The sequence below is a fragment of the Pelodiscus sinensis genome, chromosome 23 (assembly GCF_052426305.1).
Source record: "Pelodiscus sinensis isolate ZL-2025 chromosome 23, ASM5242630v1, whole genome shotgun sequence".
Taxonomy (NCBI): domain Eukaryota; kingdom Metazoa; phylum Chordata; order Testudines; family Trionychidae; genus Pelodiscus; species Pelodiscus sinensis.
In genome coordinates, this window is record NC_143074.1 from 21,962,057 (window position 1) to 21,983,089 (window position 21,033).

The 21,033-nt window shown below is 38.1% G+C and overlaps 1 protein-coding gene across 3 annotated transcripts in view; it reads right to left on the reverse strand.

Moving 5' to 3' along the window:
• The window catches only part of CNTRL (centriolin), a 62,797-nt gene that overhangs the window by 35,108 nt on the left and 6,656 nt on the right, over positions 1-21,033 (reverse strand). For all 3 annotated transcript variants that reach the window (XM_089772901.1, XM_075905471.2, XM_089772900.1), the window contains 9 exons: positions 18,940-19,081; positions 17,196-17,382; positions 15,333-15,526; positions 11,718-11,837; positions 10,422-10,650; positions 7,870-7,979; positions 7,194-7,388; positions 2,566-2,719; positions 552-772 (listed from right to left, as the gene is read on the reverse strand). In XM_089772901.1, coding sequence (XP_089629027.1) covers positions 552-772; positions 2,566-2,719; positions 7,194-7,388; positions 7,870-7,979; positions 10,422-10,650; positions 11,718-11,837; positions 15,333-15,526; positions 17,196-17,382; positions 18,940-19,081 — 1,552 coding nt within the window. The remainder of the gene's footprint in view (positions 1-551; positions 773-2,565; positions 2,720-7,193; positions 7,389-7,869; positions 7,980-10,421; positions 10,651-11,717; positions 11,838-15,332; positions 15,527-17,195; positions 17,383-18,939; positions 19,082-21,033) is intronic.

Consider the following 21,033-nt stretch of genomic DNA (forward strand, 5'->3'; position numbering starts at 1 on the left):
AAATAGCTATTCTGTGTCTGAAGAGAAAGCCCGTTATATCAAAATATAATGGGCTTGCTATTCCAACGTCCTTGTAAATCTCATTGCAGGAGGGTTAAGGGACGGTTCGGAATAGCACCTTATTTCGAAGTTACCTCAAAATAAGCTATGCAATTTGCGTAGAGCAAATTGCTTGGTTATTTTGAGGTGAGGGTGCTGTGTAGACAAATCTTAAATGTCCTCCAATAGTCTATGAAGCAGTGGAGGTGTTGGTAATGCTGCTAAACAATACTGACCTCCTGTGGTCCAGAAAATGCTCTCATTCGGAACTGGTCAGGTTCCCAGAGTGCCAGACTAGAGAGGTTCAACCTGTATTTATGTTTTAAATGTTAGCAGACAAATTCTGCTCAGTAACAGTTTTAACTGCCACTGAAGCTACCATATAAAAAACAGCAGAATTTGTCCAAGGGAAATTTTGTTTTGCAATTCAGAATTCAGGGGGTTTTTTTAAGTTTTTATTTTTATTCCCAGGGATCCGACTTTGGGAAAACAAAGGTATTCCAAAATCTTACTTTTCTCATGTTTTCAGCATCCATGGCAACTATTTCCAGCTGATTTCTTTCTTCCTCCACTTCAGCCAATCTTTGCAGCAAAGCCTCCTTATCCTTCTGCAACTCCTTACATTCATCACTGGCCTGCTTGGCCTGACCCTTAACGCTCTCAAGGTATTCTTGTAACCCTATGATAATACCTTCTAAATCCTTCTTCAGTGCTTCATTGGCTGCTATTTGACCTGCAAAGGTACAAAATGGAATTAGTCTATGCAAGAGAACTATTTCAAGGAATACAAGATGAACAAAACAGACATTCCTGATCCCCCAGTATAATTTCTGAATACTGTTAGTCTTCTGAATACAAGATATTAAAAATGTCAAAGGAGATGTTCTATCACTAACTGTCAAGTTTTGAAGATTGGAACATAGCTAATTTAGCTGAAGGTAAGTTTTTTCCATTTTAATTTTTTTAAAACTAAGTATTCTCTCTCAAAAAAAAAATCATCGATATTTTACAGTGTACAACTCAAGACGCTATTATTTAGTGACTCAAATGGTCTAATTGAACAAACTTATGTGTGTTACCTACGTTAAATTAACCTCTCATGTACTTGCAACAGCTAATTATAGAGAAACAACAATTAGCATTTCAAAAAATTTATTTTCTGTGTCCTGATGAGACATTACGTTAACTTGATATATATCCATTTAAGACCTATTTCTATTCTACCTTGTTCCCTTTTTTACCTCCATTTACATTGGGCACTAAATATTTTCCAGATTTGGAAGAACAGCTTACAATACTAAGTATACATTTTCTTGTTCACTGAAACAAGGATTATCGGATTTAAAAAATTAAGTAGTTTAATTTACAAAGACGAAATGGATAGGACATTTCTATATTCAGAGAGTATAATTGTTTCTGAAAAATGAATAGTATGTTAGTATGCAATGTTTATTTTTGTTCTAGTGGCTTGAAACCACACACTGTGTAAAAGCAAAAAGCCCTAGCTATTTGAAGGTCGTGTGTATAGTATTAACTGTTTATGTGCACCAATGCATGTGCGGATGTGTACCACTAGTAGAAACACATATTGGGGTGTGTCTAGACTACAGGGTTTTGTCGACAAAAGTGGACTTCTGTTGACAAAACTATACCTGCATCTACACTGCCGCTGAGTTCTGTCAACATAGCATCGACAGAACTCAACAGTTTTGTCGATGGCTGTAAACCTCATTCTACGAGGAATAATGCCTTTTGTCGACAGAGTTCTGTCAACAGAAGGTGTTATTGCATCTACACTGTCCTTTGCGTCTACACTGTCATGTCAACAAAGCAGCTTGCTTTGTTGACAGAACTGGATGTAGTCTAGACGCTCTTTGTCGACAGAAGCTTTGTCGATAGTATCGTTCGACAAAACTTCTGTTGACAAAAACCTGTAGTCTAGACATACCCTTGCTGGCTGAGAGCACTCTGCTATTCAGCTGAATGGCACCTGAGTCTCTCCTGGGCGGCTGCTCAAGCATTCAGCTTACAGGGAACATTGCTCACAGTATGACTTGAACTATCAACATATCCCTTATTCAGCTGGGGAGGTAAGATCCCTTAATTATGGCTGAAAGCTACTAATGGATGGTAGGTCCATGATGCTTGCTCATGGTTGCAAAAGATGCTGTTAAGTGATGAAACGCATTCAACCTGTTAAGCAAGAGATCTGAATCTTCCATGCAACATGGAAGAGTGTTGTCATTGGCTCTCTCCATCAAGATCTGATCATTGAGGTCTTCCATGTTGTGTCTGCTACATATCCTTATCAATGCAACATTCTTTTGACAATGAAAGCCTTCTGGGAAACATAGTCTTTTGGAAGCCTGTGTTTTCCAGCTCTTTTCCTTTAAGGTGGACACATTTGAGAATCATCCCATTTTTTCCTATGAGATCAGTTTCATTCTTTGCCTACATTTCTTGTATCTCAGCTATGTTAAAATACAGATTTAATATTCTTAAGAAATGAAGTTAACAAAACTTTACCATCTGTAAGCTGTTGCTCCAGATCCTTAATTTCCTCAGTTTCCCTAGCAATCCTAGAAAGCATCTCATCCAGGCGACTTTCAAGCTGTTTGTAATGTTTGTTCATCATGTCAAGCTGCTGTTCTTTACTTGCTTTCTGAGCTGTCATGTGAGCCTGTGAATTATGGTTAAATGTAAAAGATATTTAGTTTAACAATATAAGTTATCTGGCTTATTGCTTCTGAAGTGTCCCACTACTGGAAATGAGCTGCACCAACAATTTGAACTTCCACTTCCTGTTATTTCCCCCAAAGGCAGGAGTTTTTGGAGATCAGGCAGATGAAGAGATCTCTACAGCAAACAGCATTTAATCTCGCTTCCATCCCTTATCCCCAAATATCACATTCCTGCCCAGAGGCGGAAGGTCAAATGCATCTCTAACAACTCCAAAATCTGCTCTTTTCCCAACTTTAACTCTCACTGCTTCGTTACCCCTTTCACATAAGGAAATATATCCCTTCAAAACCCATGAATGCTACTCTTCAGTAATTGAGAAACACAAGGAACTCATTCATTCTCTATTCCCCTAGGACAGTAGCCTCCAAGCTTTATAAGCATGAGATCACTTTTTGAATTTAAGTGCAACCAAGGATCTACCTCAAACACCCTTGCCCCATCTCCTTCCCATCCATTCCCCAAGGCCCCGTCCTGCTCACTCCATCCTCCCTCCCCCATCCTCCATCACTTTTATCAGGCTGGGGGCAGAAGGCTGGGAGAGGGGTATGCAGATGCTGATCTTAGGCTAAAGGATTTAGAGTGTGGGAGGGGTTCTGAGATGAGCCTGGGGCAGGAAGCTGAGGTGCAGGAGGGGGTTTAGGGTGCACAGGGACTCAGGGCTATTGCAGGAGTTTGGTGTGCAAGAGAGGTTCAGGACTGGGGCTGGGGTTCGGAATGCAGGCTCCAGCTGGGCACTGCTTAACACAGGTGGCTTCTGGGTGGCAATGCAGGCGGCTAAGGCAGGCTCACCCCTAACCTAGCCCTGCACCACTCCCAAAAGCAGCCAGCAAACTCTCTCCATCCTTGTCCCTCCCCTACTCTGTGGAGATAGGGCACAGAGTGGGAGGAGGGGCACCCTGACATCAGTACACACCCCCTTCTTCCCATGCTCTGTACAGTAACCAGGAGAATGTTGGCCCCTGAGAGTGGGGGGCCCCTCCAAGACAGAGGTTAGGAGCAGCAAGGGGCACATGAAGTGTCTGAACTTGATAGCCTCCTGACCAAACCGGTCAGGGTCACTTGTCAGAGGCTCCAAGACCTACTGGTAGATCCTGTTTTACTGGTTGGTGACCACTGCCCTAGGACCAAGCAGCTATCTCTATAGCCCTAGCAATCTATGGTCTGGAAAGAAATAAGCTAATGAACCAAGATATTTTACATAACACTGGAGAAAACAGCAAGTCAGACAAGCTTCACATAGTCTAATAATTTTAGCTTCATCTCTGAATACGTGTTTTTTTAAAAGTGATAAGGTGGATGAGGTAATATCTTTTATTAGACAACCTTCTGTTGATTAAAGGAGAGAAGCTTTCAAGTTCCATAGGGATCTTAATATTTTTTCTAAATACATATGATACATTCACTTAAGTTGTGGTGGCCCAATATCAAATAAAAACACTGACAGAAGTCTCTGTCTAACTTGAGCTGTGTAAACTATTTCCATAGTTGAATGCAGTCAGCGTTACAACAGGATACTTTACTATAGTTGTTCAAATAGTGGCCTCTGTTCAAACAGTAAGTTTATATCTGACAGTTTGATTTACAAACACGGGGCCAAATCCTGAAGAGTACTTAGCACCTGCACATTTTCATGAGTTCAGTCACTCTCAGAATTTGACCATAATGTACTAATGAAACACTTCTCAGCAGCACAGTGGCAAACAAAACCAAATGAAAGTCCATAACAATAGCACTTCACTGTTCATTGGTACTGAAACATTTACAAACATCATTAATACAGTGTCAAAAGCCTCCAATAATACGTCGGTTTTGTTTTATTAACAGCAATTTCTGTTATGTCCCTGCCCCAAACATACATACTGTACTTTTATCTAGCTATTACATGGAAGTCTTAGAACTGCAAAATTTTCAGAATAATTTTTGAAGGCTGTTATACTGCAAGTCATTTTAATTCAGAATTAAAGCACTATAAGATTTACTTAACTCATATTTGCTCTACTTTTAAATAGAACTGCAGTATGTTAGGAATACATATTATATTCAGTATTTTTAAAGTATGCAAATAAAAAGGTTATGAATACTGAGAATTGTATTACTGTAATTCAACATTTCCACCAATTTAAAAAAATCCAGTCTAATTTAAATTCTAATTTCCAAAATATAGTTCTAATTAGTAAGATTAAGCACAGCTGCTGTTGTTGAATAATTATTTTGCAACAGCTGCTGAATGTCACAAGAAGATTGTTAAAAACAAACACTTACAGCTTTGTCTTTTCTTCCTTTGAAGTCATGTGCAAAAAGCTCCACCCCTAATTTAGAATCCATTTTAATGATGAACTGAAATCTAAATGATGGAAAGCAGCTTAAAATGAAACATAGTTTCTCTTCTGTCTTCTCTTTCCTCCAAACTTCTCTATTTGACAATTACACTTTGGTAAGAATGTGGTTTGAAACCATGGGAAATTGCAGACACTGAGAGTATCTGTCATGACTGTGGAGCAGTAACGTGCTCTCCAATCTCTACTTGTCTCCACAAGCTGTACTCTGCCCTGTTTGCTTTAAATCACAACACAGGAAGCTGTGTATGTAGCCAATCGACTACGGAGTTAGTAACAGTCAGTCTACTCCCCAAGAGGCTGGGCTTGTCCTCTTGAGAAAGCAGTTTCCTCCCTGAAACACATAGACTGTTACAATCATATATTATTTTCTTAACTGCAGATTTCAAACCAATTTAAGGGGGTAGGGGGAGAGAGAGTCTGAGTCTCAGATGAAAGTAGAGAACAGACATGGGAGTATTCACATAAATGGACAATAGTTATGGAAAGCATATTTAAAAAGCTTTTATTTGACAATAGATTTGATTTTAGGACACACTTTAAAACTCACTGTAGTCTAATTTAAACCTGCTGTACATAATATTCACTGAATTTATATACCACAGGTATGTTAAAGATCAAATTTTAAATACAGTATGGATAAGGGAAACAGACCCATTCACATATAGATCGTGGAATGTTAGCATCTGCATTCTGGGCATTCATGAAATCGCTTCTACAACAATGCAGGAGCCTATGCTTTCCTTGCCTAGGGAACAAAGCTAAAGAACAATAATTGTGCACAGAAATTATCCATGCCATGGTATAGAAATTGGAGAAGCAATTGTGCATTGATCTTTCTGTTGCATAATGTTCCTATTTCAGCAACACTGGTGGTAGTTGTGCAGGAAACTAGAAGCATGCATAAATAAAGCGCAGAGGGGGGAAAAAAAAAAGAGGTCAGGAAACTTTAGGTCTACTACACTTGTTTCCCTCTCCAGCCAACCTGGAGCAAAGGAAGTGTGCCAGCTGTACCACTGCAAACTGAGGAGAAGTCCTGATTCTGCACTTCTGGAACAGCAGAGGGGTCTGGAATCTGTCCCATAGTCTGATACAGTGCCCACTGAAGTCAATGATCAGAGGGGTAGCCGTGTTAGTCTGAATCTGCAAAAGCGGCGAGGAGTCCTGTCTATAAGGTGCCACAGGACTCCTCGCTGCTTTTGAAGTCAATGGTTGTTTTTTCTGACCACCATAGTGAAGGAACAGGCTCTTCATTTAAAAATATTAAGGCCTAAAGTTATCCAAATATTTCAGAATAATTAATCTAATACAATCTGATAGTTGTACTGTTTTGGTTTTTGTCAATCTCCCATTATAAAATCCTTAATGACACCTGACCTTGTGATAACATGTAGAAAATACTTTCAACTACGGGGGAGGGAACGGAAGGAGGAGAGAAAAATTGTCCTTCCTAAAGGCTTGTCTTCACTACACAGCGGATCAACAGTGCAATGGTCGATCCACATACAAGTAAACCTCTTTGCATTCAAGGGTCTCCCTGAACACATCTCATTGCCAAAATGGGGCTTCTGCCTCTAAAGATACAATGTAGCTCATAGTAAAAATGAACATGATTACATAACTTCTACAACTTTTTAGTAATTTGTCTAGAATATTTAAATTTCCACAGATGCCAAAAGTTACATCCTACAACAAAGTAAATATTTTAATTGAATAATTAAGCCTAAATCCCCAAAAGGGTTTTAGATGCCTAGTTTCCATTAATTTCAATGGGATTTAAGTGCCTAAATATCTTTCAGAATCTGGACCCTACTTCCATAAATATATTTGATAAAGGTGGAAGCCATTTTTAAATTCTGTGGTCATTACATATCATGAAATGAAGCAATTATAAGTAGCTCAGAAGCTAAAAACATTGCTAAAATAGTATGAAGAGCATATTACGTGTTTTATAAAATTAGGTTTAATTAGGTTCTAGTTAAATATTTATTCAGAATTTTAACTAAGTATACCTTAATACAAAAGCCTGACATAGAAAAATTAGGTTTCCTTATTTATTTTTAATGCTTTACTTACATGTCTTGGATCTTTTGGATCTACAGAATCTATAAAACTCTGCAAGTCTTCAATCTCCTTTTGCTTATTCCCTATTTCTTGCTTCTGCTTTTCCATCTGTTTCTCTAGTTCCAAAGCTTCCTCTCGTAGCTGATTTAGGAGATGTATCTTGCTACTCAGTTTCTGTTGAAGACTTTCCTTTTCTGCTTCTGAAATCTGGAGTCAAGAAATGGAAAAAAAAACCACCTAAAAAAGCCTGGAAATATATAGATGGTTCAGAATCTTTTTGAAAGATAAGTTTGATAATCATCAGGTTATTATAGCCTGCATTAACTTAAAATAAAATGAAAGCTAGGAACGCCAGTTTGCTAACACCTTGCTCCTGGTTTGGTCTCTCATAAATTAGCTATGAAAATAGGAATACGTTGTTAGCTCTTTGACAAAAACAATCTGCTAATTATGAAACTTTGGGCCAGTAAGCCAGGAAAGACCTGAGAACCTGGTGTCTGAATATTTATCTTAAAAGCTCAATTTAAGTGTAATTTAAAGTTTCCACGGGGAAATAAATAAAGAAAAAATAATCCTGTTCTAATTAGACTACTTGACAAAACTGAGAGGAGCATATTATTACATTTTTATGACTACATTGCTTTAAATATTTTCATTGTTTATCTTTACTTTGTTAGCCTTTACATACTTTTTTCTGAGCCACAGCATCTTGCAGTTGTTTAAATTCCTCCTTTGCTTTTAAAACGTGTTGCTCTGCATTTACTATTTCACTTTGAAGTTCTGCTAATCTTCCCTCGGCTGCAAAATTAATAATTAAAAATCACAACACATTTGAATGACTTCTGTGTAACACTGAGATATATCCCCATATCCTCTCTAGACCATTTCCCCATGACAATATGAATGCCACCTGACTGAGTACAACATGCCTGACTCCATGTTGATATACTCTAAGGCCAGGATACATAGCTGGAGTTGGCTTATTTTAAACTGAACTGGGTGGTGTCCCCACAAAGGGAGGCCAACAGGAGCAAATGCTCTCATCAGCTTGTCTTACTCCTGGCAAGAGCATGAGTATCTGACCCCAGCAGGGGGCACCCTGATTTCGATTTAGCAAGTCTTAACTAGACTCGCTAAAATCGAACTCCAGAATATTGATCGTGGTAGCTGTGATCTTCCATGAAGATGTGGCCTAAGGTTGAAAGAAGCTGCTTTGATCATGTCAAAGTCTCACAGAAATAAAAGCTTTCGCAATTACTTTTTGTCAGATACTTAAAATAAAAAAATTGTTATGACTTATTTTTTTCTCTCTAGTATGTTTAATATATTGCTTTACTTGATTATCCTAATGAACTCTACAACTGGCTCAGATTGGCCCAACCAACTCAGGAACATGGACATGGGAGTCAAAAAGAAAAATAAATGTCTCTGCCTGGCATTCTCTTCACCCTAAAGAAACATCACAAAAAGGGCCCCATCAGGAAAATTTGGCTCCAATGAGTTTTCAGGATAAGAATGGGAGTTGAACTTGGGTCTGGCTATTTAAACTTGGCATCATTTTCAGACTGGTATTCCAGTTGTACCATTTGGAACCAATTCTACATCAAACAGTGTCTGTTTCTTTACAGCCCCCACAACTGTTACTACACAGCAGTGTAGAGCTCACGTAATGGCAAGCAGGATCCTTGCTGAAACCATGCTGATCCTGGTAAAAGGAGGAGCAATAAGGATGTTAATAGCCAGGGATCAGCTGTGCGGTGGCTACCCCTTTGAAACACCACCTCGGCATTTCAAAGGGGGCAGTGCCATGGAGCCCACGGTCAGTTGGGGACTCCCCAGCTGATCCTAGGCTCTATGCAGCATTTCCGCGGAACCCGGGATCAGCTGGGGAAATGCCGTGCGGAGCCTGGGATCAGGTGGGAACTCCCCAGCTGACCCCAGGTTCTGCACAGCATGCAATGCAGCATGGACCCCGGGGTCAGTGGGGGACCCTGAATCCCCCACTGACCCTGGGCTCAGTGAGGGCGCTGTGGCTTTGAAATGCACAAGAGCCCCAACTGGGGACTCTTGTGCATTTCAAAGCAGACACGCCCATGTGCAGCCCAGAGTCAGTGGGACTTCCCACTGGCCCCAGGCTGCATGCAGAGTTCCCCATTCCCAGGGGGGCTCTTGTCCATTTCAAAGGAGGAATGTGGAACTGCCTATTGACTAGCTGGGTAGTCAATGGAAATTCCATCGACTACTCGACTAGTCAATTAACTGCAATTTAACATCCTTAAGGAGAAACAGTGCAAAGAAGTAAACCCATGTAGCCCCTGCAAAATTGGAGGTCCCAATTGGTTGGGAAGACTTCTACTGACTGCCCAAAACCTCTTCTAAGTGAACAGTTGTCAGTTAACTCACACATGTAGCTCTTCCCTCCCTCCCCCACCTATATGTTGTCCATTGAAAGAAAAAATCCAATCTTTTATCTGCAATACAAAGGCAAACTTTTTCCTACTTCAATTTTGCTCACCTAACATTACTTAGTTTGATAGGGGAGAAAAAAAAAGAAATTTGCTCGCAAGTGCATTTGAAATCTGCATCTGAATCATGCTCTTAACTAGGGATGTGAAAATGTAACTGTGTACATTGTTAACCAATGAGCCTAGACTCATCGGTCAACCTTCACAAGTCTCCCTGTATACGTGGAGAGCCTGCCCCTCCTCCCGCCCATGCTGCTGCCTCGGTCAGTATCAGAGGCAAACATGCAGGGAGGGGGCAGGAGAAACAGGAGGGAGTTGTTGCACATGGGGAAGATGGCTTAAAAGCTTTTAAGCCAGCTCCACATGTGTAATGGTTCTCAGGGAGCTGATCTCCCGCTCTTGTGTATAATTGCTGAAATTATCAGCAGTTACTCATTTACTTCATTAATCACATTTTAACATCTCTACTCTCAACAATGTATTTCTGAAAGTTAAACATCAAAGAATAATATTTTATTATTATCCAGTCACCTTCATGCTAAACTCTAAAAGAAATGTACTGCAGTCCTTTACTTGAAATTTTTTTGTTTGTCATTTGACAATAATTTTGAAATTTAGCTACATTGGCTAAAACACAATAAAAAAGCTAAATGTAGATGTCACACTAATTCTAATGTTTTAGCAGTTTGATGGGAAGAACAACATAAATCAAAATGTTTCACTGACATCAGATATAGGAAACTGGTTTCATATTTATACTTGAGAAAAAAATTACCATCTTGAATCTTTTTTTCTTTATCTACTAGCTGAACATCTAGAGTTTGATGAAGGTTTATTTTGAGTTGCTGGTTCCTATGTAGATCTTCTTCATCTAGTTCTATTTTTCCAATCTGTATTTGTTGAGCTTTATTAGCAATATGAACTTTTCCAATATACATATTTCTCTTGTACCTGGCTTTACCAATGTAAGGGCTTTCACCGGGTACATCATCAAGTTCAACATCCTGAATCATGATAAGAATAAATATATTAATTTTTTATACACAGTAAATGTTTTATGAGACTTCAAAAGTAATTCATGACTTTGTACACTTAAAACTTGAATTTAATCTAATCTACATGTAAAGGATGACCAACTTGAAATACAGACAGTTGAGAAATACATGGAAATTTAAATGTAGAATTATTATAAGTTCTACCTTCCCTGAAAATGTTTATGGTTTTACAACTGAATTTTCTTTTTAAAAATGTTTTTCTTCTGTGCTTCACTGACAGACCCACACAAACAACATGGAAAAAATGATTATGGATACACTCCTGCAGAAACTTCAGTGAAACTGATTGTATTAAAAACTTCTATAAAATGAACTGAAGAAATTGCTTACTGCTAATCTATTACAGTTATAGTTATTTAGATTATACTTGTAGCACTAAAAAGGTAAGTCATTTTAATTAATGTCTTTTAACAATACTCACACTGCACCCTTTTGAATATTTAAAAAACTATATATTTGTAGTTCACAAGGAATGTTTAATATTCACTGATCTTTTTATGCTTCTATTGTGCTGTCTCCTTCCATTCTAAAGGAAAAGGTTCTAACTGTACAATCCAAAAAGAGTAAGTAAAAGAGTGAGTAGAAAGCCTAATTCCATTGAAGTCAAAGGAGTTTTGGTATTGACTTCAGTACTGTCAGATTTTCACCCAGAGCAAGGGCTAGAGAATCAAGCCCAAAGTGGGAAAAATCCATTGCAGAATTATCACTAAGATACTCAGCCAAAACAAATGTATAGTTATTAACATTAATATTTAAATATTAAATGCCACTTAATATTAATATTATAAAATATTGACTTTAAACCTTTCAAGAAAACACGCAGAGAAAAACATAACTCGCAACTTCAAACCAAGTTTAATTTGCACAAATGGTAAGCAGTAACTATTTAAAAAGCAAAATCTATTTCAAATTACACTAAACAATATCCCCTGCCTTATTTCTGTTTCAGTAGAATGCAAAGCAAAACAGAGGAGAATAAAGGAAATAACAAAACTTGTTATTTTTTAAATAATTACCTCTGGTGGAAAATAACTTAATGGCTCAAATTTGGCATCAATCTTATAAAAAGCCAGTTCCTGCTCCAATTCGTATTGTTTCTGGCATGCTCGGGTTAATTCCATTGTTTTCTGCTTTAGCTAATGGCAGCATGAAACACAATAAGTCAAATTCCCATATTGAATTATTGCATATATTAGCACTTATCAGTGTATGCATTGATTGTATAGTGATGCAAAGCCTCCACACAAGAAAACATTTATGAGATTTGGTTACAGAGGACATAACATTTATTCATCTTAAAAATTAAATTACTGTAAATAAAGGACAGACAGAAACAAACAACTGCTGTAACACAAATGATCACATGAAGGTCCTTTGAATCTACATTTCATATTTCTCACAAAAAAGACAACCCAAAGATAGCTAGTCAATGTACTGAAGGTCTCACAAAACCAGTATGTCAATAATTTAGTCAAACAGCTAATCAATCATATCAATTTTCTGTAATTAATGGTTTAACAAGCCAGAATAAGAAACTTTGTATTTCAGGTGCATCTTGTTAAATTACTTTAGGTTTCAGAGAATGCTAACTAGTTAACAATGATAAGGCTACTAATACAATACTCTGCTCTTTTTACATTTTTCTTTTTAGGGTCTTATGCTGAGAGGAACTTAAATTGTGCTGATATCAAATGGTGACACATTAAACAAGAAATACACCACACATTCATGTGATTCCTAATGTTAAACTAACTTGATTGTGAAAAGATAATTACAGTACTTTTTAAAGTTAACTTCAACGTATTACAATGTGTATCAACTCCATACTGTTATTTAAACTTTTAGCAAAGGTCCATCATGTGATTTTTATTTAATTTTTGGTCAGCTTTTCATGCTGAATACCTGAGGAAGAGCATGCAGCAAGGCTCCAATAGACAGCAGAATGTAGGACTAATGGAGGAAAAGAAGAGAAATATAGAATAGACTGAAATAAGGGAAAGGCTTAATGAAAGATTTCTAAATCTAAGTATTTGGTATCATGCAAAACTTTAGTCACATTTGGAAAAGAAAATATTTGAAAAAGAATAATTACAGCAGATAAAGCAAATGACAAGTCTCATAACGTTTTAAATGTAAAATATTTGGAGACTATTGACACCATGCACGTTTATCCTATGCAAAAATACAAAATTATGCAATTCAGCTGTACATGGGGACTACCTTTAGAGAGGAATAAAGGCTCAGTGGAAAGGGAACTGTGACAAACCAAGATACCAGCTAAAGGGAAAAAGAAGCAAGCACAGTTTGTCATCCAAAGGATAACATTGGGTTAAGTTGTAAAATAGAAGCTGCTAAGCTCTCACTATACTGAGAATTACATTTTAGAAATATACTGCTGTTTTAGAAAATACACAAGGCATACTTAGACATGTATAGCTTTAGTCCACTGTTAGAGAGAATTAAATAAGATTTTCCAGACATGCCTACTGAATGTGTATAAATCAAATGATAAGTTTAATTAACTATGTATAATTTTGCATTTTATATCCAGCAATGAAAGATAAGAATTTTCAAATACAGGCTCTAAGGATGATATAAGCAAATAATGGACATGACCTACAATAACTATAATGAAAAAGAACCCAATGATGAACACCTTTTACTAAAACAAGGTATGTGTGGATAATTTTTCTTCACTGCAGCAGCAATTTAAAAATTAAACAGTGAAAAATCATCAGTACACTAGAGATTTAGCAGCCACAAGTAACTTAACCCTCTTACTAATACAGAAATTTTTAAACAAAAGGTGACTAGAGGCAAACAAACATTAGCTATTTTTAAAATCCTAAAGGGATAGGAAACATACAATTTTATAACTTGAAAAGCTTAATACAGGAGAAATGTGTACATTACACACTGCCTATTTCCAGGCAAACGAAATAGAAAAATAACTAAGCAAAGGTCCATGTTCCTTAATATTCAATGGGTCACTCGACTTACGAATAGAATAAAAAGTTACATGAGCAGAAAATGAGACAAAAAGTAAGTGGTAGGGAGAGAGACACAAGATGGGAAAATAATGTGGTTCATTAATGAAAAAAATATACATTTTGAAATGTGGGAGCACAAATTTAAAACAGTTTAGCAAATTTACTTGTGCACATGGAAAGTATTCACACAGACGCTGGGTAGAATTACAGAGGTAATATTTTCAGAGAATTTGGAACTAAAAAAATATTTAAATGCGAATACTCATTTTGGATGCTTCAACTGTGTATCCAACATTAGATACCTAGGGTTCATTATTCAGATGAGTACCCATAGTTTCCACTGAAGTCAGTGAAGGTTCAATGCTCAAAACCTACACATCTGAGATCTGCCAGGGGTGAGAGCAGTCTGTACAAAGGCTGTATTTTTTCTGCAGCTTCCTAACATCACAGTGCCAATTTAGTCATATCACAAGATATTTGTGCCTAATGCTGTACATAGAAAATCACAACTATCCTGTGCTTAGCAATAGTTCCAGAATACAGAAGGGGTACATTCAAAAGTGAAATAAAGCCTCACGTGTATTAAGTTTTGTTCTGATTATTGGTAAAGCTGGTAAGGATACATATATTTTACCCTGCTTGCCTACACCCCAGCCACAAAATCTTCAATCCCAGGGAAGATTTTCAGGGCAATGGAAATACAGATAATGGTAAAAAGGTAGAACCCTCTGTTGCATCAGCAAGGGAAAATTTAAACATGACATGTTCAAGTTGTAACTAATCAAGTTTTCATTTGCAGGCATCTGTAAATATTGGACACAATGTTTTGTTTGTGAGATCTTATGCTGCATTGGCTGATCTTCAGAAGTACAAGGCCTTTCTAGGGGTTGAGTAGGAAAGCCGCACAGATTTTGTGCTGGACTGGATCAATTTCACTTGTTCCTGCTTCTTCCTTAACTGGAGATGTTTCAGAATTCAGATGGCATTTTTTCCCCAGAGATACCACTATAGCATCTCCTAAACACCTCAAAATATATAAATTGTTCTAGATGCTCAGTCTAACCTAAGTCTTAAGCAATGGGGGTGGACTGTTGGCTTTATGAATATAGTATTTGTGAAAAATGCCATATTTAGCATCTGTGCAGACTGAAGTCCTGTTTTCATCATCCACAATATACCTAGAACACAGGCAGTGGAAGTGTAAACTTCTCCTGACAGCTTCACTATTCTACCTAACCCAGGTGGGGTGAGATTAATTACAGTGAAATAATACTCTGTGCCACCTTTGGTTTCCACCCCAAGATTATCACTTGTGACACTGGTGGCTTTGGTAATGTGGATCTTTTCCACTAGGAACTGATCCAAAAATATTAACTATTAACTGACTACACACCAAAGTACAGGAGACCTGTTGAATGAGGGTTGGTCACTAACAGTCAGCCTGATGTTGAAGCATTTCCCAGCATCAGAAAAACTTCCTATCTCATTTCCAATCCATTGAGCCATCTATATACAAATTTAAACATAAATACCCAAGCATTTAAACATACATTTTACTGCATTTATTAAAGTTAGTGAAACAAAACGATTCCCAAAACCATGTTTTATGTATTTATATTTAACCCAAATGATTAACTTTACCAATTCATTTTTGGTGTCTAGGTCCCTCTCAAGTTCTTTGTAGATTTGTTTCTGTTGCAGGGTTTTTTGTTTTAATGATCTGTTCACTTCATCTTGATGCTGAAGTTGTTCAAGCACTTCAAACTGATTAGTTTTAAGGTCCTCCATCTCTTTTATTGTTTTCTCTAAATCTTTTTCCAATTTTTCTATTTCTTCTGCCAAAAAAAAGTAAAAAAAATCCAAACAGGCAAAGCTTTTTTTCCAATCTAAAACTTGGTATCAAGAATGCTTAACTTTTCTTTAAAAAAAAAAAAAAAAAGTATTAATATACTACTTTAATCTGTTAGGCTTCGTCTACACTGCAGGGTTTTTGCACAAGAAGCCTTTTGCAGAAGAGAGCTTCTGCAAATAAGCACGTCCAGACCTCAAAGCGCTTCACAAAAGCGATGTGCTTTTGTGCAAGAGAGCGTCCACACTGCATGGACACTCTTGCGCAAGAAAGTTCTGATGGCCATCAGAGCACCTGTGCTTTTGTCAACAGGGGTTTCTTGTGCAAAACCCCTTCTGGAACGTCCACACCTGCCTTTTTGCGCAAGAGCTGTAGCGTAAAAAGGAGTTATTCCTCGTGGGGAAAGGAATAAGTCTACCAGCAAAAGCCGTCTGTTCTGCCAATTTACTTGCGCAAAAACGTGCTTGAAGTATGGACGCTCTGCCAGTTTTTGCATAAAAACCTTGTAGTGTAGACGTAGCCTTACAGAAATACTAAGAATTTCTGAAATAATTTTTGTTTACTATATTTTGCTTTACATGTAAGTCTTATTCTTTAGATGCAGGTCAAAATTATATAAACTGGCATTTAAAATTAAAACAAAACTTTAAACACTTTCTGACTTCTCTTTTAGGTAAGTTATCACTAAGTGCATATACATAATTACACTAAGACTCCTTTATAACTGGGGGTACATCTATACTTACCAGATGATTGACACTCTGGAGGTCGATCTTCTAACGTTCAGTTTAGTGGGACTAGTATAGACCCATAAATCAAAAGCTGAGAGCAGCCCCCGCTGGCGTCCGGTACTCCTCCTTCTGTGAGGAGTAAGGGAAACCAGTGGGAGCACTTCCCACTGTGTGGACACTGCCACAGCTTGGCTTAAGGTAAGCCGACTCCAGCTATGCATTTTATGTAACTGAAGTTGCATACCTTAAACTGACCTGCCTGATCTAGTCCAGACGAGGCCTGGCAGTGTAATAGGATCAAAATGGGGGTGGAAATGAACCCCAGAAAATATCCTTTATGCAAGGAATCATTTTAGCCAATGAAGGGCTATATGCTGGCATTTTCACAACCTCCACAGTTAGAAGCATGGCAGAGGTGTAGCCAAAGTTCACATCAGTTTTTATTTGCTTTTAAGGGAAGAAAAGCTTAAGTTACTGGATGGTCAAGGCTAATGTCCCTGTCCCAAGCACTGAAACAGAGTAACCAAAAAACAAACAAAAATATCAAGCCTGCTATGCTTCTATATGTGATATAACTTAAGTGAGCTAAGAAGTAAAACATAGCTTATGGCCTTATTATATATAGTGTCAGCCTTCTTAAATATTAATTTAAAGAAAAGACAGTTCTTCTTGTATCTTTAATAGAATTTGAAACTGTAGGCTAAGTAGGCTAAGATCCTTTTTTTTCCTTGGAAGAAGTCTGTACAGTTTTTAGAAGACGTAGCTGATCACATCACAAGAAATTGGCACTGAACTTTTAACAGTGTACCAAAATCTTAATTTTAATAATCCATAGCAAATCATGACATCAATAATTACAAAGTTTTTCAATTTAACCTTCTAAATTTAGTATTGTTCACAGTAGCTCTAGCATATGAGGATTACCTAAATTGAACCTCTCAAGAGCCTCCTGCCTGTCATGATTTGTAACTGGCTGTCCATCAAGGTTTTCCAGTGAGCGCAAGTGGAATATGGTATACAGACGATAATGAGGTAGATTTACAATTGGATTGTCTGCCAGGAACAAAGAAGTCAAGTCTTTTAAGGGCCTCAGCTTAGCTATGTCATGGAGCTGAATCAAAGAGAAACAGACAATGATTAAACATCTTTCCAAATACAATCACTTCCCAACTATCCATTTTCCACTATTTAAATACAATACATTTTAATACAAGTATACATTTTATTGTTTATACAACAACATAGTTTCTAAAAATGATGCCCCCACTAAAATCACATTGCCCTGCCATAGCTCAAATTGTGAGCTAAATTTATGGAGTTAAAGTGTTCTCTATAGGAGAAACCCTGGGAAGAGGAAAGAAAGTTGTGGAATCTTGACCTTGGAAATTATAAGTAGATGTCACATCTGGTGGGGGGACATTGGGGTGGTGGTGGTGGTGCTAAAATTGCCTTCCAATTCCAGACACCCTTGGGGTTCTTGAGGAAATGGAATATCCTCCAAAGTATCGGAGGGCTAGACAATCTTGGCTCCCACAGCATGGTCCCTTCAGGATCTTTACTGCTGCTAAAATGAACCTTACATACAGATGTACCCTTGCAGATTATGCAAAGGGGACTACCGACACTAATCTAATCATGTTTCAGTTAAGAAGTTTTTTTAAAAAACCAGTCATGTCTATTCTTCCCCCAAGCACATATGAAACTAATTTATGTTACTCCATCTCATCTGATGAAGTGGGTTTTACCCACGAAAGCTTATGCCCTAATAAATCTGTAAGTCTCTAAGGGTACGTCTACACCAACCCCTTTGTTCAAACTAGGGAGGCTAATGAGGGTGACCGAAATTGCAAATGAAGTGCGGGATTTAAATATACTGTGCTTCATTAGCATGTTCCCGGGCAGTCACCATTTTGGAAACTGACTAGCCCGGAATAACTGCCTGCGTCTACATGCGGCAGTGAAACGGGAGTTAGAAGTAAGCCTTTTTCCCAAAAAGCTCTTTCGGAATAAGGCATGTGTGGACAGGGAAGAGGGAGTTATTTCGAAAGAAGAGGAAAAAGCACAGGTGCCCTGGGTGGTCACACCGTCCATAGTAATAACAGCTTACATGTGAGATAGTGTTCAGTAAGTGTAGATGTTATCTGTCGAAAAAGCAGATTGCTTTTTTGATGTACTTTGGTAGGGTAGACGCTCTCTTTTGGAAAAAGTTTTTCCCGATCTCTTCTGGAAAAGATTCTTCAGAAAGAAGCCTGCAATTTAGACATGGCCTAAGATGCCACAAGACTCCTCATTATTTTTGCAGATACAGACTAACATGGCTACCTCTGTGTAACTTGTGCTAATTAGAATTGGAAGTACATCATGAAGAACTGAAATGGAATCCACAATTTGAGAGAAATTTCTCAACTTATATGAAGTCTTTCCTAAGCTTGCAAAGCTTCACATTGTCCTGAATAATAACAGTTGTATGATATGTGTGATTTGTTAGAGAGTTTTCCTGATACACAGTGAGTAACCCCATTATGAAGACCGCAAAGCTATATTATTATATCTTTTCCCCAGAGAACCTGTAATGTTCGTATTGCTGATCATACTAATTGAGATGTTAAATATGACAGGCTTTTAAAAAGATATATTTCTACCAGTTATTTCTCCTAATGTCACTTACTGATGATATTTTGTTTTGCCTCAGATTAAGAATACGCAGGGACCTTAATTTCTTCCCTATCCAGACAGGAATGTGCTCAATCTCATTTCCTGCAAGGTTCAACTTTTGTAGATTCTGCATATGCTCTAGACCTTCAATTTTACTGGAAACAAGAAGAAAAACAGAATTTAGACATCATGAAGCAAGTCATATATACAGGGTAGCTATGGCCTCAGGGATCCTGTACAGTGAATCTGTCTTAACTAATCACTGAAGAAATGAACAAAAATGGCTGTATAGTGAAGGTGGTCAAACAAAATTATACTGCAAACCTGGAGATATTTTAAAAGAGCTTAGATAAGATAGATGTTGCCTATTTTAGCCCAATTTTATTGCAGGTCTCTTTGTAATATGCATCAAGTATCTTACCCCTTATTTTCACTCTATAATTAAAATGATGAAATATCTTGAGAGTCATTTTAATAAAATTCATCCCCCCCATCTGTCATCTCTTTTTTGAATCAGCCCTAGGAAACATGAATGAAGCAAAGAAAAATAATTCCAGACACTATAATTTTGTTTATAAAGATGTGACTGTTCCACAGCCTCTCAAAATATTAAATATACACAGCATAAAAATTAATTATCAATAGAACATTTCTCTTTTAGAAAGAGATCTACCATAGAACATTTATACGTATATGACCTTTGTTTGCAAGTACTTTTCAATATTCATAACTGCCATTTTTTCCACAGCGGAATTCTACTTTCTTGTCAGAAAGCATTTCCATATTTTGCAAATTCAAATATGTACGTGATGTTTTAAAAACACACTGTAAAACAAGGCTTTTATTATCAACAATAGGAAGAGAAGAAGAGGAGGTCCAACAATACTTGCTATATACTGTGGTGCTTTATGGACACTGCCAATATCCATTAACATTAACCTGTCATGCTGCACAAGAGGTGGAGTGGTTTGTAATATACATTCATTTCTAGTAAATTTCATATTTTGGTTCTGCATAATATGTGCAATATTTACTGTTTAAAAGATCATATGACATACTGAAAGGTCTGTTAGGGCACGTCTACATTACACGGAAGATCAATGCTGCTGCGGTCGATCTTCCGGGGTTCAATTTAGTGGATGTAATATCAAGGGCAGCATTTCAGGAGGATTGCAGGGCAGCATCCATGCGCTTCGGGACGCAGCTTGCTTTTCATCCTGTTCCCCAGACTAGGGATGTGAAGCAAATGCTTATCGGATAACGTTTACACTACACGGAAGATCAATGCTGCTGCGGTCGATCTTCCGGGGTTCAATTTAGTGGATGTAATATCAAGGGCAGCATTTCAGGAGGATTGCAGGGCAGCATCCATGCACTCCGGGATGCAGCTTGCTTTTCATCCTGTTCCCCAGACTAGGGATGTGAAGCAAATGCTTATCGGATAATTGACAAGCTAGTCGTTTCCCCCCCCCCCCCACCCACACACACACTTGCTGCCTCTATCAGAAAGAGGCAGCAAGGGGTGGCAGGGAAGGGGAAAGAGCACTTCAAAGTGGACCCCAGGTTGCATGCGGCATTTGAAAGCTTGGAGCAGTGCTGCCACTTTCAAATGCCGCATGCAGCTTGGGGCCAATGGGGTATCCCCAGGCTGCATGCGGCGTTTCAAAGTGACAGCGCCATGTGGAGCCCGGGATCAGCTGGAGTCTGCCCCGCTGACCCCAGACTCCGTGAGGTGCTGCCGCTTTGAAACGCTGTAGGGAGCCTGGCATTAGGTTGCATGTGGCGTTTCAAAGTGGCAGCGTCGCATGGAGCCTAGGATCAGTGGGGGAGTCCTCAGCTGACCCTGACTCCACGTGGTGCTGACTTGAAGTGTAGCAACAGCCCAAAGGTGGAAACACCCAATCGAGGCAAAATGCACTGACTATTCAATTAGTCAATTAGTTGATATTTAACATCCTTACCCCGGACTGGAAGGGAGTGAAGGGAAAGTACTTGTATTCTGTACATGCCTCTTACAGCTATCATAGACATAAAAGAAACACCTGCCAGGTGTGAGAGGCATGCATGGAATGCAAGTACTTTCCCCTTACTCTGATAGTCCAGGGAA